This window comes from Thermobia domestica, chromosome 1 (assembly GCF_964235325.1).
Source record: "Thermobia domestica chromosome 1, izTheDome1.hap1.1, whole genome shotgun sequence".
Classification (NCBI taxonomy): domain Eukaryota; kingdom Metazoa; phylum Arthropoda; class Insecta; order Zygentoma; family Lepismatidae; genus Thermobia; species Thermobia domestica.
Window position 1 is genome coordinate 62,523,529 of NC_137454.1, and position 19,126 is coordinate 62,542,654.

The window sequence follows — 19,126 nt, forward strand, 5'->3', positions numbered from 1 at the left end:
ATAAACATTTTTTTTATAATTAAAAAATATAAGAGAAAAACTCATGCACCGTGAAAAAAGGGAACGAAAGTAAAACAGGTCGATCAAAGATATGCATAGAGTATATCCCTTTACACAACGTATTAAGTCAAACTTTCTCGAATGAATTCATCTCTTAAAAAATAATATGAGCTCAAGGTTAAAACATGGACTGAGAAAAATCCATTCTCCGGACAGCGGTATGTTGTACAGATATATGAATCCTCTTGTTTACTACAGAAATCCGTACGAAGCATACCTTATCAGTATGCTACCTAGGCACTGCTCTTAGATGTTACATCATGCCGTTGCAGGATGTCTGATATCTAACAGTCTTCCTTATATTACATACATATAAATGTATGTTACCTTCGTAAGCTATATGTTATATACGTCCATTTGTATATGAGGTCCTGACCGCCTATATTGTTTCATATGGAAAGTACGTACAGATGAAACACTTAGACAGAAAATATTATAAAACATGTGTTTTCAGTTATACGTTTGCTGTACGTTAAGTCCAAAAACTACAGGATTTACAAATGTAACATACGGTTTTACGTACGCCACACATATTTTTTTCTCAGTGTGCTTCTTAAACCATAACAAAACTACATTGAAATTTGAAATCAATGTACCAATCTAAAGAATTTGGATGTGTACTCTTGTATGGTTTGATTAAAAGTAACATTATTTTTAATGACTATTTTATTTAATATTGTTTTTATTTATAAATTCCACTCTAAGTAACGCGGATTATGAACTACATTATATTCTTCAAATAGTCCCTTTCAACTCTTTTACGTAGTTTCACTTGGTACTTCAGGGGGAAAAATATAATTTATTCTTAAATGAATACTTTTAAAGTCTTCTTCTGTTGGTAGATGTCCCAAAGTTATTCCTGTCTTCTCTGTCTAACTCTTTAAATTTTCTGATGGCGGTTATGTCGTCACCTTTGATCGAATAGTTATTCTCAATTCCTTCAATGCTTGTCCTTACATCTGCTCTTCCATCCACGTTCACACTGGGGCCAACACCAATAGGTTCAACTTCCTCCCTAGAAGCAGTAAAGAAGTGAATGGTTTTATGCAAAACTTAACTATTTTAAAGGTTTTATCTACTCAATTACTACGTATTAGTCAAAACTTATTTGTAATCTATGATATATTAAGTTATTCTAATATTAAACAATATTAAGTTATTCTAATATCGACACTGAGTTCTCTCATTATTAGCAGTTAAGGTGGCCAACTTCGTTCGATGAACGACAGGTTTCATTCGAGTGGTTAAAATGTAATTCACACATATAACATGCTTAACTGCAGGTTCGTGGCTCATGCGATGCTGAATTAAAGGAACAAAAGAAGATAATCGCGAGAAAGAATCATCTTTGAAATATAGATAAGTCCTTTTCCAGCATCAATGCTATATGAGACAGAAACCTACAGCTGAACGTGGAATCTGAAACATATAAGTTCCCTTCGGAAATCAAATATTGTAAACAAAATCTTTAATATATATATATATATATATATATATATATATATATATATATATATATATATATATATATATATATATATATATATATATAATTTACATATATAGATCTTAGCTGCCGCCAATTAGGATTAGTGGTGGACAAATACCGTGTACGGGGATTTTCTCGGGGTTCTCCCATTTCTTCAAACTTCTGTAATTCCACCATTATCATTCATCTCATTTTACCATCACTCTTAACCTTAATGCATAATCGTTGGATGTTATAAAAATGTTATTGAGTACGAATCTTTTTTATTTATTTATTTATTTTCAGCTCGGGGGTATTTGCAGAGAGTCAACATGTATGTGAAAATGTATTCACTCTGCTGTCTGCTTGCGATTTCAAAAAACACCTTATCTTATGCAACCAACAGTATGTATTTGTTATACCAGTTTACATAATAACAAAGGATAAATATGAGGGCATTTAGAAGAATAAGGGTATTCTTCTTCCTCTCCTTTAACTTGATTCTGAATTGAAACCCGGCAACGATGGGTGCTTATTGCTAGTAAATAATAAAATAAATAAAATGTTTTGTTGATTGAATATTTTCTTTTCATTACATGCAGAATAAATAATATATTATATTATATACAATATATTATAATAGAATTTACTACTATAATTAAAAATAAATGACGCAGGCCATAATAGCTCAAGAGGTGTGTTTGCAGGCAAAGACTCTACACTTAATCGACTTTGACACTCGTGAAAGTGATGTAGGCGACTCCCTTTTACTTCCCAGATTTGCTCCAGGTACTTAATTTAAAGAGGCTTACTGAACTTCAGAATCACATTGGAATGAAAGAAGAAAGATAAAACTTTCCCACCGAAGACTGAAATCGGGCTCCCCAGTAGGCAGATCAGTAGCGTCATTTCAGATTTGGCTTTGGGGGGGGGGGGGCAAGACCCCTTGATATAAGTAAAATTTCGCGTTTTTCACTGACTTACTACTATTGTATTGATAAAATCTATATAAATTTCAAACTCAGGGGGGGCAAATGCCCCTCCCTGCCCCCCTAAATGACGCCCCTGAGGCAGATAAACGCTATAACGACTATATTACTGTAGGTCTGCTACTATTAATTTAGAAAATGCAAAAAAATGCATCAATTTGATGCAAATACATCTAATACCATAACCATCGTACATTTGCATCAATTTGATGCAAATACATCTAATACCATCGTATAACATAACGTATGCCCCACTTAGTTTTAAATGCATTAAATGGTGCACTAACAATAATGATGCATAAATTCTAAGTAGTTGGAAATTCAAAAATTGAATTTTGAATTGTTACGGGAAAATCATGATGATGATAATCATAACCCTACCTATTATCTGAAGTACGTACTTATACTGTATACTTTATTTAAAAAGTAAAAACTTCTGGAATCAAAGGAACGACTAAGGGCTGTGGCCAGCCAGATGGCTACTTCTTAACTTATGTTTGGTCAACACATCGCCTACCATCGCCATTATTTCTGTCTTTCTGGGTCGGAAACAATGAAAATCTTGTAATTATTCAAAATCTCTATTCAGTCCTGATTGATCTCACGACACTGCAATGAGCCTCATTTTACAAGTTCAGAATAGGGATTAGTTGATTTTGAAACTTTTAGCTTTTCTAAAATGAAAATCAGATTTTTTTTAGCCTTGATCTTTCTTTCTTTCTTTGTTTCTTTTCTGTTTTAAAGTAAAATTAATTCTGTTTGAACACGTATTTTATAAATAGTCTATGTTGTAGTGCTAAAATATAAGGTATTTTCTTTTCTTTTCATTTTTTTAATATTTTATAAAAATTATGAAATTCTTTCGTGATTAGTTTCCAAAAGTCTTAGCGCAGCAGAATGCAATCTCTAAACTATGATATAAACATACGGAGAGTACACAACACCTCCTTCCAAATGTTACACTGTTTAGAAGTTCATGAAATCTAAATGTATACCGTTACATACTGAGTCACTACATAAAAAGTAGTGAAAAGCAAATAAAATTAGGCTGTGGAAAATATAAATTTGATTTATTTGTTTGGAGTTTAACTTTCCTTTCCAGCACGAAGCCTTATGAGAAGTGAACTAGCTTTGATGAGCTCCCACCGGGATCCAAAACCAAATATCCCACACTGGAGTACACAAAATTTTGTAAAGTGGGATTCAAATATTCAATTTAATTTCCTATTAGGACAACGTGATTTAACATATATATGTTTATTTTTCCAAAATAGCTTGCTCAAGGGGAGTTTAAACCCACGTTGTGTATGATACTGACAACAATGATAACTATTTAGCCGTGAAGGAGTTCTAAAAAGCTACAAAGATACAAGAAAAAAGTGCTTGAACAAGATAAAAAGAAAAACTGCAAAAGTGATACTTACTTGATAACACGGTAACCATTTTCATCTGCAACGTAATGAACAGTGCGCCTCACGTATCCATCGGAGAAGGCATACATGCCGGTGGTTTTCAGCCCCTCACGTACCTCTTGCCTCACATGTGAGTGATCGAAGATGCCGTCATTGACGGCAGAGGCAAAAGCATAACGAGCACTCTCTGCTTGATGTCGTAACTCGTCTTCAATCCTCTGTCTATTGTCTTCCGTCTGAAGAGGATTACGAGTGGGACCAGTGATCCGTCGAATCACTCCTGGTCTTCTTCCTGTCTCTGATGGAGGAGGCACTCGGATGGTTGGAGACGTTTCCCGTTGAACCTCTGGAACTGGGTGTGTAGGTTCGAAATGAGGTTGTTGCTGTCGATGGAGTTCAGCGGGAGAGTGTGGAGGTTCGAAATGAGGTTGTTGCTGTCGATGGAGTGCAGCGGGAGGAATACTAGAACAAGAAAAAAGAAAAACTTCCTTACTTCTTCTTCTATTATATGTTAAAACCACCCTAATAGCACACAAACAGTAGGCCTTCCAGCGGAAAATGGTAAGCTAACTAACTGCCAACGTTGGTCCTAAGTTACAATTGACTACTTTGCCGAGCACTTGCCAACGAAGCCCCTACGAAAGAAGTAACATTGCAACTGCAAGTGCGAGGTCGAAACTATTGGATAAATGAAGGCAAATTGTTGACTGGCCAACATACGATACTTTAAATTACGTCGAGACAACGGATTTTTCATCTTTATTTTACAACCACCAATTCCGAGGATGCCAACCATTAACCTTTGTAGGCCTACCAGAGGTGGCTGGTGAAGAAAGTTACACTAATGAAAAATTCTCATATCCCCTGGATACGGGAATTTGTAAATGATTCAATTGGGAGTAATTCCTTAATCTTCCCTGACAATTGCAGGACTACTTTCGGATATCCGAATATTATTGTGTAATAGGCACATCCAATTGAAATTTAAGGTTAATCTTGTGGATTTTTCCATTGTCCTTAAAGGTTCTGCTGTGAGCCTGAATATTCGGAAAAAGTATGACTTGTAGGGATGTCCAAAGAACTTCGTGTGGACATGTGCTACATGTGAGTATACCATAAAACGGTGTGGGGATTACCCTGTCATTGTTGGTTGAAATTGTCTTTGATCAAACTTTCAACAACTATTTATACTATATCTAGAACTCTGATCAAATCATTATGAAGACTGACCGGCCGTAAAATATACAATAGAATTATACTAGAATGTGCTGATTGAATCTAAACCATTGCCATGCATTTACATTGACGTTTTCAACTGACTTCACAATGTTTCAATCATACAGCAAAATTATAAAAACAGAGCGCAGAGTTGATGCATCGCAAAGCACACGGTGGCTTAGTGGTAGAGCTGTCACCTCTGGTGTGAGATGTCTTTTGTTTGATCCCAGATCATGTGAATTTGTAGTAGACCGTGTCCATGGGCTTTCTCGGGGTTTTCCCTTTCCTTCTACATTATTGTTCTATCAATTCTTTCATAATCGTTTACTTTCTTAAATCATTCGTTTTCTTGAGCCTAACGGCATACCCGTGGAATGTTAAACTAAGTATTTAATTTACTGTATGATGAGTTTGGTTCACCAAAATGTCCATTATATATTTGCTCTTTCTGTTCGTGTATTCGCCCATCTTGTATTTAGATTAATATTTTCGTAAGGTGGAAAGGGATTTATATATGATATATGATGGAAGTTGTGAAAGCGCCGCTTCCCATGAGTAAACACAACAATTGATTAATATAGATAATGAAATAATAATTTAAAAGTAAAGTAGAATATTAAGAATAATGAAGTAAGTGTTCAGAATAATGCATGAGAAATAACAAGTTACTCGAAGAAGAAAACCAAGCCACGCCACTGTCTTTATAATATAACCAAATATTTTGGATATCTTAATTTCCTAACTTCTATTACAGTACTGTCCTTGAGTAATTGCTGCCCTACAAAAAGAAAGAGTTAGTAATACCAAGTTCAGTGGAAGGATATATGGTACAAGGTATGGATTATGGTGCAAGTACAAATGAAGCAGTACTGTGATATGCGGTCACATTTCAGGAGCATAACAGACATAAAGGCTATGTTCTGGTAATGCGTATAGACGTCATGGACATCAGAAAATGCTTCTGCGCAGTGTCATGGAGGGAAACAGAGGTATTGGATGCAATTTCTCAAGCCTGATCCATATACAAAAGTTCTTCTGCTATAGTCACGATGAATTTCTAGTCTGAGAACCGTTATGAGAATATGGATCAGACCTGTTTAATAAGCAAGAGATCAGGTGAATGCGTTGGCCAAAGAAGCATAGAAGCGCGTCCATCTGTCAGCTTCCAGACGAAAGGGGAGAATTGTTTCACAATTACCGGTGAGAAATTTGCAAACAATTTTAATCCAGCGTAATAGACTACCGGTATATAGTATGCAAGAGCTACAGGAGGGATATGGTGTTCATCCTGTCATCTTGTATTTTCGCCTATTTCTTCGCTACAAATTTGATGAGCACTCTATCAACTTACTTACAATTACAAAGCATTTTGAGACTCTTACTTCTGCAGTAGGCATATATTATAAACATAAACTAACTTATTATTCTCTATAACTAAAACTTAACTCTACGCTACTCACTTTTCTTCTTCTTCGTCTATTATATCATGTGTTTCAGGTGGGCTTCTCTGTGGTATTTGGCTTCTAGGTGGAGTTATAGGTCTAGATGGCACTGCTGTGCTCCGATGAAGCAATATAGTTGGAGTTGTTCCACTTCTGCCATCGTCTCCGTTGTGGCCATGTACAGTTACAGAAACTGGAGTTGGTTGTTGATGCTGACGCTGTTGCTGTATTCTGTGAAGAGGAGGTAGCGTGGTTGGAGGTGTTGAGTGGTGTAGAGGAGTGCTTCCACTAAATACATCGCTCAATGGACGAGACGAGATGGTTTGAAATACAAGTTTGTCTGGTATATGCACAGCCAAAGATGAAGCGGCTATGGCTAGAATCTGAAAGAAGAAGAAGAAGAAGAAAGGATATTATTCATAAAATTTCATGTATGCAACTCACACGACATCATTCGCAATGATAAGTAGAAAAAAAAACGCGGCTCGTTACGAACCTCCCTATTTACGATAATATCAAAACATTTTTAGAAGCAAACTAACTCAGTTCAATTGAAATTCATTACATATTGGGTTCATTCTCCAGTACAAAACACTACGGTATAGCACGAGTGTACGAAGGATAGCGTATTTGCTACGTACTAGGAAATCTTACATTCAGTTCAGCATGTCGTTAATCTTGGACGATGTTCTTTTGTTTCTCGTAATCATATTTGGGACATTCCAATAAATCACCTTAAATTAAGATCATTGCTTTGTTTTCACATTCTTCGGGACAAAATAAAATCATAGTTTTAAAATCGATCTATTTTGACCTTTAGGCTAAAGGATACCCAGTAAACAAGCACAGGCAAGTCTGAAACAAGCTTGCAATCGAGGAACTAGCAAGTTTGCAATGACAAACCTGTGGTAAACTCCTGTAAATGTAAGGTTGTGCAAGCCTACAATTTTAGCATTGAAGGCTTGAGTAAGGCTGTATGTTGTTAGGATACAATCTAACGTAAATGTAAGTCATTAACCCACCATATCTGAAACAAAGTAGAAAAGCCAATTGTTTTCAATTTTATGTACTCAACTGTATTCATTTATAACTCCAAATGAAGTTAACTTGACTGTTTTCTTTTTTTAATAACTTTTCACCTGGACAAAAGGTTGGTTATTACTTACTAAACCTGTTCAATAGTAGTAATATATTATTGACGACTGGCTGAAATCCCCAATTTTCTCACGGAAAGAATATGTTTATAAAAAATATTTGATTACAAACTATAATACGTCTGGACGAAAAAGATTGATTGTTTTTTTTTAGTTTTACGTCCCTTTTCAGCAGCGAGGCTATACGAGACGTGGACCTATTGATTAATGTGGAATCCGAACCACATGAGCCGCCGGAAATCGAACCCGGGCCTCCCACTGGACGAAAAAGAGGTGGTAATGATGAAGAAACTCAAGTACTTGGGATCAACTCTGCAGGAAAATGCAGGAATAGAAGAATATGTAAACAGCAGAATTAGCAGCGGTTGGACGAAATGGAGAGAAGCGACAGGAGTGTTGTGTGACCGCAGGGTACCAATACGCCTTAAAGGAAAGTTTACAAAACAGTAATGAGACGTGCCTTATTACACGGAGCGGAATGTTGGACGATGATGAAGAAAGAGGAACAGAAGTTGCATGTTGCGGAGATGTAGATGTGTGGAGTGACACGGAAGGACAAAATTAAGAAAGAAATGATCCGGAGAACAGTAAAGATGAGATCAGTAGTAGAAAAACTGCAAGAAAATAGATTGAGATGATTTGAGCATGTGAGAAGAAAACCTTTTGAAATACGTAGTTCACTGAGTAGATGCTAAATAAGTGAGTGGGAAAGGAGTCCGAAGCCGACCAAAGAAGAAGTGGGAAGAGTATTAAGAACGATATGATGCAGTGTGGTGTCACAGCGAATACGACATAAGATTGTATATTTGTATACCTTTTGAGTCCTCGTCTGGAGACGCAAAGTGCACTATGTAGCAACGTCGCAAATGAAGAACTATTGTGTAGCCCTACCAATCCATCAAATAGTTACATCAATTCTTTCCAGATACAGTAGAGCGTCGATTATCCGAACGTCGGTCAACCGAATGACCGCTTAACCGAACTATGTACTCGCTCGCACCTGTTACTCTCCCACCCTACCGTCCATCATCCCCCTCACTCCCAAACCAAGTTTCCCACAGTAGTCGCCGCACTGAGCCACCGTTAGCGGAACATTGCTTCTAATGGGGCCTTCATAAGGCGCTGCTGACCGGCCAAGCCGCCAGTCGCTGTGTTTCAACAATCAGCACACTTCTGTCAGTTTGGCACTGGCTGTAGAAGTACAGTCCAGTACAGTGCAGTACAGTACAGTTCGATTATCCGAACACACCAGTTTCCCGAACACCCATGTCCCCCAATTACTTCGGATAATCGACGCTCTACTTTACCAGTTAAAATCAATATAAATTGACACTAGCATCGCTTATTAGTGCAGCAATCGATGTAACTGCTTGATGGATTCCAAGTTAACCTGCAACGTTGCCACATAGTGAAATTTTGATTTTCCATTGTGGAGTATACCACCATATAACTTTTTCGCTTTGTTTTGACCTGTAGAATGGTGCTATATATAATGTTTATGTACATGAAAAATATACCCTACTAAGTAGCACACATCGTTGCTATATATTATCGTTTATTTTCCCCTAAAACCGACATACATGATTCTAACAATAACGCAAAACTCTTAACAGTGACTCAGATATTCCTAACGATGACGCACATACTACAGGTAAGCGGGTATCTGTTCCAGAGTTTACATGAGTTACAGTTACTGACGAAAGAAACTGGAAATACGTTAAAAGAAAGCTTTGTTGCATTAAAATGGACAATACTTTGTTCTTTAATAGAACTCAATTTGATTCATGAATGGATCGATATTTTTTTAATGGATCGATTTATTTTCTTATATATACAGTGTTGGAAGTGGGAAAAAAGCAGAGGCGGTGTGTTTTATTACAATTTTAAGTCGACATACCGGTTATCTAAATGTTGAAATACAGTGAGGGTATGTTGCCTAAAAGATTGCATTTTATTTACATAAAGATTGAAAACCACTGAAGAGCTTCTCTTTAGTTACGGGGGAAGGGGGACATGGAGAGACTGATCCCTCGCCAACAACTTTCTGAAAAAGGAAATTAAAAATATCCCCGTATGTTGTATTATAGAGAATTTTACACGAAAATGCTCTAAAACCTAGTTTTTATATTAACAATTTCCTGCGGGAAAGTTCCTGGACTCCACTCGACTGAGGGGTATTCCAAACCCCAGGAAGAATCGCCCCCATAGCAGACAACCCCTAAATCCGCTCATGCTCAAAACACGACATTTATATGAATTAAAACAAGACGACACACATATACATACGAAAAAAAGATTCAATGTGGCACATCAAAATAAAAACTAGATGAACTGCTTTGAAGACACCTCATTTTAGAAAGAAAAGTTAGGAAAAAGATTTTAAAAATGTCGGTGTTAACAACTTAGAAATTATTTATACATAAGAAATAATATATTTTTACGTGCAAAGCTATGAGTCAAATACTATGTATAAAAATGAATTTATTAAAGGTATTTAGCATCTACTCTCTCGTGACGGTATGTCTTGATCACTAAAACACCAGAGGCATTCCACAGCATACCGTCGCATATATATATATATATATATATATATATATATATATATATATATATATATATATATATATATATATATATATATATATATATATATATATATATATATATATATATATATATATATATGAAACACAAATGGCATCAATATAGGTTTGGTATATAATAATATCAATTGATATTTTTATATACCAAACTTATATTGATGTCATTTGTGTTTCATGGGTAGTTTAAAAGGTGACATAATAATCCTATTTATAATGCAAAAATATGTAAGTATATAAACACTGGTGCAAATCTCGGGGGGATGAGGGGGACATGTCCCCTCCAATCTTGGAACTGGGAGGACTGTCCGCCCAATAATCCGATTTGAAATGTGTTTTTTGGGGAGAAATGTGATGATTTGTGTCCGATTGCTACAAATGAAAGTGAGTTGAGTTGAGTTGATTTTAGTTTAGCGTCCCTCTCAGCAGCAAGGCTATATGAGACGTGGACATAATAATCCTACTGATTAACGTTGAATCCGAACATGAGCTCCTGCTGGGAATCGAACCCGGGTCTCCCACGCCAAAGGCGCGCACGCTAACCGTTTAGCCATGAGGGAGCTCACAAATGAAAGTGAGATGTAATTGATGTCCTTCCAGAATAAGCCTCAAATCTACCCACCTCCCAATGTTGAAGACAACTCTGCTCACCTCATCCTCCACAGCATTGTTTTTCAACTTCGCAAATATTTTGAACATCACTTAAAAAAGAAAGAAAAATTATGAGGACGATCTTAACTGACCCCCTTCCCAATGCTGAAGATAGATTTGTGCCGCTGTCTACAAATGACGCTAGTGTGGATACCTCAAAACATTTAAGAGCCATGGACTGCATAAATATTTCGGCGAAAATATTGAGATTTTTTAAGCCTTGTTATAAACGCATGACACTGCCTGTCGCAAGGTGTCGCTGGCGTCCAGGCGTTTTATAGACGACCTGAAAGCTTGGTGGAAATAACAACTACTTACTAATATTATTATAATAGGAATCTAATCAACGTGAAGAACGGAATCATTGTGTTTACCACGCTCATATTCAATATGAAGGGGGAAAAAATTAAAACTTATTAATGTTCTATACAATTTTGAAATTTGACAATACCTGATTATTTTATTTTTATTTTTATTTATTTTGCTAGCATTTAGGGAATGAATGAATATTTTTGACTATATTTTAAGTTAATTTACCATTGAAATGTTAACGTGAAACCAAACATGCAAACTCCGGTGCTTGGGAACCCTGGTTCGATCCCAGCTCACGCCGTGTGGACTTTGTGGTAGACAAACATCGTGCTCGTGGGTTTTCTCGGGGTTCTCCCGTTTCCTCCCACTTTATTTATTCCACAATTTCATTCATTTCTAATAATCAGAGTCTCCTTTAGCCTAACCGGCATAATCGTGGGACGTAAAACTGAAAGATTTCATTTCATTTTTTTTCCAAACATGCGAAGCCACAGACACATATAAGTGTTAGATTATTGGATTCAAATAAATAATTATAAAATAAGCAGAGAACAGTCAATTTGTCAAGACATGTAGGATAGGTTTAAGGCGGACAACACTCATTTCGGACGGTTCAGTAAATTCAGTCGTCGTTAGATTTGTATATTTCATGAACTCCATGTATATTTTGAAGCTTCTCCGGGATATATTGTTTGCAAGCACGTTCTCGTAATGGAATACTAGAGTTCGTAATGGGATACTACGTTAATCAGTTGGTCCACATCTTGGTGCTGAAAATGGATAGTTGAATGAATAATTTGTTTTAGAAACTATCGAAATTAAATGTATACTTCTTTCAAGGCATCGGGAAAATATTATCGTATTTTTCTTTAAGAAGTAAATAACTATAAATATACAAGGAACATAGCTAGTTAACTATTCCCTATTATTTAGTTTTTATCGGTTTCAAATTACACTCTTAAGTACGTATGTTAAGGGGTAATAATTCTTTCCAGAATCGATTGAGAGAGGGGCACGGTGGCTTAATGGTACAACGCTCATCTCTGATGAGAGAGATTCCTGGTTTGATCCCTGCCCACGTGAATTTATTGAGTTCATCTTGAGTTTAACCCTTTGGGAATTTTTGGTACGAATCTTTTCCATAGAGTAATGTGTTTAAACGCTTATTAAGCTGATATAACAGGTATTGAACCCGTTCATTATTATTATTATTATTATTATTATTATTATTATTATTATTATTATTATTATTATTATTATTATTATTATTATTATTATTATTAGTAGTAGTAGTAGTAGTAGTAGTGAAGTCAAGCATGGACCAAAGATCACCCCAGATGCGTTTTGGAGCCAGATGGTCAACTTGGCGGCGTGAAGTGGGGGCGGAGGAGTATGACTTTTCTTTTTTTCTTAAAAAAGCAAATTTCAAAATTTTTACCGCCCTTAGTTTTCAAGATCAGATTGAAGTTTTGCATACGGATTGTGTGCAACTCTTAGTATTTCTCAATTATTATTATTTTTTTTAGATTCCTAAGTGAACCCGGGCCCGGACCCAAGGGACACAAATATTCGGAGGGGTGGTATTTCAGAATAAAAAAAAAATCAGTTTTTTTTTTAAATTTCTGGGTTCAGGTGTATGATACGGACATGTGGGTAGTACCCTTAGAAAGGGTGTGTTATACTGAAGAAATGACGTTTGAACTATGATCCTAGACCAAATAGTTATGTTGTAGGATTTTTTTAGAATATATATGTATATGTACTGTATGTATGTGTATATAAATGGGTCACTTTCAGATTTTCCAAAAAAAAAAAAAAAATCTGCCCTTTGTTTTAAAGATATCAGATTGAAATTTTGCACAAGCATTGTATACATAACAGCGTATTTTTAAAGAGATTTTCAGATCCCTACCTAAACCCAGGCCTGGACCATTGGGTCGCAAAAATTTTGGGAAAAAAAAAATCGAAATAACTCTTGGGTTTCCCCGATTTTTCCGTTTTTGTGTACAATATGGTACCGTTGGAAAGGATGCTTTATTCTGAAAAACAAAACGATGTATGAACATCATCCTACGTTAAATAGCAAGGAAGGAGTAGCAGTTTGAGTGAAAGTCTAAAATTTACCTCAAAAAGTGGAAATCCCAAAAAGGGTTAACGTCCCGTTCAGCAGCGAGGCTATGTGAGACGTGAACCTACTGATTAACGTGGAATCCTATTCACATAAGCTCCTGTCGGGAATAGAACCTGGGTCTCTCACGCCAAAGCCCGTACGCTAACCGCTTAGCCACGAAGGAGCTCTCACGCGAGTTTTTAATGGACAACGTTGTTTACGTTTTTTTTTTTTAAATCCGAGTTCTGCCGTTTCTACCGAAATTCTCATTTTAGTAATTATTTCGTAATTTACTTTGATTATTTCATCTATCTCCTTTTATTCTTCACTTGTCCAATAACTTGAGTTCTCAGTGCTAGGTAAAGTATTTAAAGTTAAGTCAAATAATTCTGTATGCAAGACATAACTGGATATATGATTATACAATGGCAAATTGTTCCTGTAATATTATGCCTAATATCAGAAATTAAAGACAAAATTTAAAGTAAAATATTACTGAAGAACCCGGGGATGCTTTTGGGACGGGGGATGTAGGCATTTTTACCACCATTGTCGATGTGATTTCCCTCAACTCTAGAACCGTCACTGATGGTTCCTCTGTTTGTAGTTCAAAAGCGTTGACCCATAAAAATTAGTTGAAAATTAAGATTAAGAATGTCTTCATTATATCTATTGCATTTAGTTGAATTGAATTGATTTTCAGTTTAGCGTTCCTTGCAGCAGCGAGGCTATATGAGACGTGGACCTACAGCTTAACGTGGAATCCGAACCACATGAGCTCCCACTGGGAATCAAACCCGAGTTACCCATGTCAAAAGCGCATACGCTAACCGTTTATCCACAAGAGAACTCTACTATATTTAATTATACACATTAGTTTATATTCTTCGAACAAAATAAAGCTCTGACTTCTTATAGTGTTAAAAGCCAGATCGTTGACTTTGAAAAGAAGAAATTTTCTTCGGCTTAATTCTTATGTCGGGGGCACGGTGGTTCAGTTTAGAGCGCTTACCTCTGGTGCATGAGGTCCCTGATTTATTCCCTGGTCAAGTAAGTTCGTGGTGAACAAGATGGTGTTCGTGTTTTTTTTTTTAGTATTCTCGTTTCCTCCGACATTCCTATTCCACTAATTCTGTCATCATCGTTCACTTGTCTTTATCATCTGTCTACCTTAGCCTAAAGGACATAACCTTGGGACGTTCAATTGAAAGATCTCATTTCAATTCGTATGTCATTATAGACACATAGGGTATTATATCAATGACTGATTTACTGGCAACTGTAATTTATCACATATACACAAGATCCCACCAGACCCAGAAACATCTTTCAATTTTAGGTCCCCCTCACATAAATTTTTGGGTGTGCGACTTCGAAGGCTCAAAGTTTCGTCCTTCAGCTTCCAAAGTAAATAATCTATCTGTGACATTTTTCTACGGCCTATCCACCACAGTGCAATACTCATCCAGCGACACAACTAGGCTAATAATAGTTGTCGACCAGGACAAGAACTTGCCCCCTGACCAACCAAACCAAAACGCTCCTCGACTACACCCGACTCTATCGACAGTAATTCCAGTAATTCTCCTATTCCATTTTTTTTCTTCAAATTGTAAAGCTTGATTTCAAAATTACAGTACATAATTTAATTTTTAGTACAAAATAAAACACCAAAGTAATTAGTATTTGACTGCCAAATAATCTGAGAGTAGCATGTTTGACATATTCTTATAGTCTTATCATAATAACTGCAAATTGCAATGCCTTTAGAATTATTACGGAATGTGCATATCTGTAGAATGAATCAACACTCTGTTGCTTTAGAATAGAATATTTAATTATGACAAACAGACAAGCTGTTGTCTCGAGTATTATCGGTATACTCGAACATTTTACAAATCTCTTCAATCGATGTAAGTTAAATGAAAATACAAAAAAACTGGAACTAAAATTTAACATTGCGGGATCTTTCAGCTGCAAAGGTTTTTGCAATGTCCTCAAAAGATAGGTTTGAAGTTAACTTATGCTCTATGGACATGATCCTAAGGTTGGTAAGTTGTTGTCGTGTTAAGTTTCTGAGGTTATTTTTTTATTTATGATTTTTAGTTTCCTAAAACTCATTTCTTTATCTTATAGTGAAAATAAATATTTGACTTGTTTTGTCCCCGCCCCCTCAATCTGGCGCCTGGGGCACGAACTCCGTTTGCCCTTCTTAGTTACGTCACTGTATTTATCAGTTATTCCATTGCATTAATTTGAATTGAATCGATGATTACAGAAAGGACCCGAATTCCATTATTTTTCTAAAATTGGTTTATAAACATTTTCGATTCCCTACAGGTATACGCAAGATTGTGTATAGAAATGACAGGTATCAAAGGTGTCACAATGGTGTAAACGCAACATTAAACTATAGACTGAGTGCAAAAAAGGTCTGCGATTCTGGATTTAACTTGTTTTCCTTTAATATTTCAAAGCTACTCAAAATGGACTCAGATAGGCACGTTGCCAAGGGGCAGTGTTCCGGACCCCCATTCGAAACCAGAAATGAAAAAAATTAAGGAAAGATGAAACAAAAAGAAACGAGAAAAAGAAGAATGAGCGTTAAAAATAAAAAATCTAAAAATAAAAATGATTTTTCATCATCGTTTCTCTACTGTATCAAACATGTTATTTCAGAAACAGTTTTTTACTGCTCCTTTAATTTGTTATTTGGAACAGACAGTAGTTGACGGAATAATAAAAACAAAAAGTCATGTAGAAAGTAATTTCTGTTAACATTTGATTCAACAGAGGAAGGAACACAGATATTGTAAAATATTTTACAAGACATTATCTATATATATAAAAGAGAACGTACAATTTTTTGTCCGCTCATCACGCTAATACGGCTGAACCAATTTCTTTCATTTTTGGGGGGTTATTAGGATTTGGACCCTAGATGGTTTTTATCATATCACTTTAATTTTTAATTACCAGTGTCTTGAGATAATTGACCATTCAGGTGTCCATAACGTACAAATCCTTTGTTATTAGTTCATCATAGGTAAAAATAAACGTATTTATATGCAACCCGCATGACCGTGTCACTCGGCGGGTTAACATAAATGACAGGCGATATACAGCGGAAAATAGCTTGAATCTTCTGTTTAAAATTTTTTAATTGATTTGCTTATTTTTACAGACACTTTTACAATATGCCAGCACCGGGATGACCGCAGCGAAGCGGGGCGGGTTAACATAAATGACAGGCGATATAATGTTAAGATTTACTGCAATCTTCTATGGTTTTTATCATATCACTTGAAAGCGAAAAAGTAAAAATTATCTAAGTAACAAAGTTTATTGCGTTCCGGGGTGACCGCAGCGAAGCGGGGTGAACGCTGCTAGTCTATATATATAAAAGAGAACGCACAAATCCTTTGTTACCTCATCACGCTAATACGGCTGAACCAATTTCTTTTATTTTTGGGGGGTTATTAGGATTTGGACCCTAGATGGTTTTTATCATATCACTTTAATTTTTAATTACCAGTGTCTTGAGATAATTGACCATTCAAGTGTCCATAACGTACAAATCCTTTGTTAGTTCATCATAGGTAAAAATAAACGTATTTATATGCAACCCGCATGACCGTGTCACTCGGCGGGTTAACATAAATGACAGGCGATATAATGTTAACATTTACTGCAATCTACTATGGTTTTTATCATATCACTTGAAAGCGAAAACTTCCGGGGTGACCGCAGCGAAGCGGGGCGGGTTAACATAAATGACAGGCGATATAATGTTAACATTTAATGCAATCTTCTATGGTTTTTATCATATCACTTGAAAGCGAAAAAGTAAAAATTATCTAAGTAACAAAGTTTATTGCGTTCCGGGGTGACCGCAGCGAAGCGGGGTGAACGCTGCTAGTTGGATATATATCTCGAGTAAAATAATATAAAAAAAAGCATTTAAAAAATGTTACAATATCTACGTTCTTTCTTCTGTTCATTCAAATATAACAATTTCCCTTTCATTATGACCTCAATTATTAAATATACAATATATTTAATAGTTGAGGTCATAATGAAAGGGAAATTGTTATATTTGAATGAACAGAAGATAGAACGTAGATATTGTAAAAAAATTTATTTTTTTTTTTAATATTCTTTTACTCGAGATTTCTTCATAGTTTGTTATTAAAATACTTACTAGCATATCCTCATTTTATTGCCCTAACAAACCAATATATGTTGCCAGTAAAGTAGTTTAGATTTATTAAGCCCCTGGTGAAATTACCACAGTATTTCATGTCACGCCCTCCCATTACGAAATCCTGGCCAAAGGAACCAATAGTATCTGTTGCCAGCAAAATAGTTTAGAATGATCGATCCTCTGGTGTGATAACCACAGTATTTCATGTTACGGACTCCCCCATTACGAAATCCTGTCTACGTGCCTGACTCACATACTTTCTTCAATCATCGATTCAATTTGTTTGTATTTGTTCGGATCGTGTTCTTGTAATCCAGCTCTAGTGGAGGCGAAATAATTTGGTGGGGAATACCCTATACTGTGAAGGGAGATCTTGTACAATGGTATGTGCACTCGGATTCAAGTCCTGATCGTAGTTAGAATCCCACGTTAATAGTAGGTCCAGTTCTTCATAACCCCTGTATTGCATAAGGACGCTCAATGGAAAAATTCAATTCTTATATAATTAAAGAACAAAGCTTTTGTAAATTCTTAGAATTTATAGATAATTGTGCTTGTGAGTTCAGTAACAGTGAGCTCAAATAATTGCAAATTTAAGAATAATAAAATTAAAAAAAAAAAAAAAAAAAGTTGAAAATCCTGAAATATTACCTGCAACACTGGATAGCTCTTCATGGCTGCACTTCACAGTCCAACTACGTATTGCTAGTTGAATGTTTGTTGTTTAAATACTCTTTCATAATCAAGATTAAAAGCTATTTCTGTTGCGAGGTAGAAACACTTTCACCCTTTTAGGAAGTTATTACATGGTCCTTTGTTTAAAACTTTCTTGGGATCAAGCCCTGTTCCGTTGTCTGTTGATGTCTATTTATGTTTGTTTGTTGTAACAGGAAGGAATTATCTGAGACAAAACAAACAAAACTTACAACACGAAAGCAGTTCTAGCCAAATTAGGAAACGCTTTTTGGATCTATATGAAAATGCGGCCAAATTATTTTTGTGTATGCCATGGTGCAACATGTAATTTGTTTCAGTAAAAAAGTCGAATAACATATTTTTACCTGTTCTGATATATTTGAAAATTTAATGTGGGACACGGTGGGCTAGTAGTAGAGCGCTTAGCTTTGGTGCAAAGGGTCCCTGGTTTGATACCAGGGTCTGAGAGTTTGCATCTTCTTTAGCTTACAAAGCATAAGTGTGGGACGTAAAACTGAAAGATTTTTATTTGTTTGTTTGTTTGTTTTTACATCCAGTATTGAAGTGTATACCTTTTACTGGGTCCTCAGTGCATTGTTTTAAATGGTAATTTGATTACACAGCAAATATACAATATGAGTAAGAAAATACAAATAGTTAGAATGAACGCCATTTCAAAACACAGCAAAATATAAAATCACACATGGGTAAAGATTGTATCATAAAATATATTTTTTATTATTGTTATTATTATAGAATTGCTTTCCTGATTTTGAGGATACCGCCAGTGAACTTCGGTGTATATTCAAT

The 19,126-nt window shown here is 35.7% G+C and overlaps 1 protein-coding gene across 1 annotated transcript; it reads right to left on the minus strand.

The window, feature by feature from the left end:
- Positions 1-708: 708 nt before the first annotated feature.
- On the minus strand, positions 709-18,427 carry LOC145685417 (uncharacterized). The gene is made up of 4 exons (XM_081757813.1): positions 18,272-18,427; positions 6,608-6,972; positions 3,942-4,391; positions 709-1,075 (listed from the first exon to the last, which is right to left on the minus strand). The coding sequence occupies exons 1-4, from the start codon at positions 18,293-18,295 to the stop codon at positions 880-882; spliced, it is 1,035 nt and encodes a 344-aa protein (XP_081613939.1). The 5' UTR covers positions 18,296-18,427; the 3' UTR covers positions 709-879.
- Positions 18,428-19,126: the final 699 nt, after the last annotated feature.

What these genes read in the sequence shown, in the direction of transcription:
- LOC145685417 (XM_081757813.1), bottom strand. Translation starts at nt 18,295, where the DNA reads ATGAAGAGCTATCCAGTGTTGCAG. An exon ending in AGAGCTATCCAGTGTTGCAG is followed by an intron (nt 6,973 to 18,271) that starts GTAATATTTCAG and finishes TTCTTCTTTCAG; the next exon opens with ATTCTAGCCATAGCCGCTTC. An exon ending in ATAGACGAAGAAGAAGAAAA is followed by an intron (nt 4,392 to 6,607) that starts GTGAGTAGCGTA and finishes TTCTTGTTCTAG; the next exon opens with TATTCCTCCCGCTGCACTCC.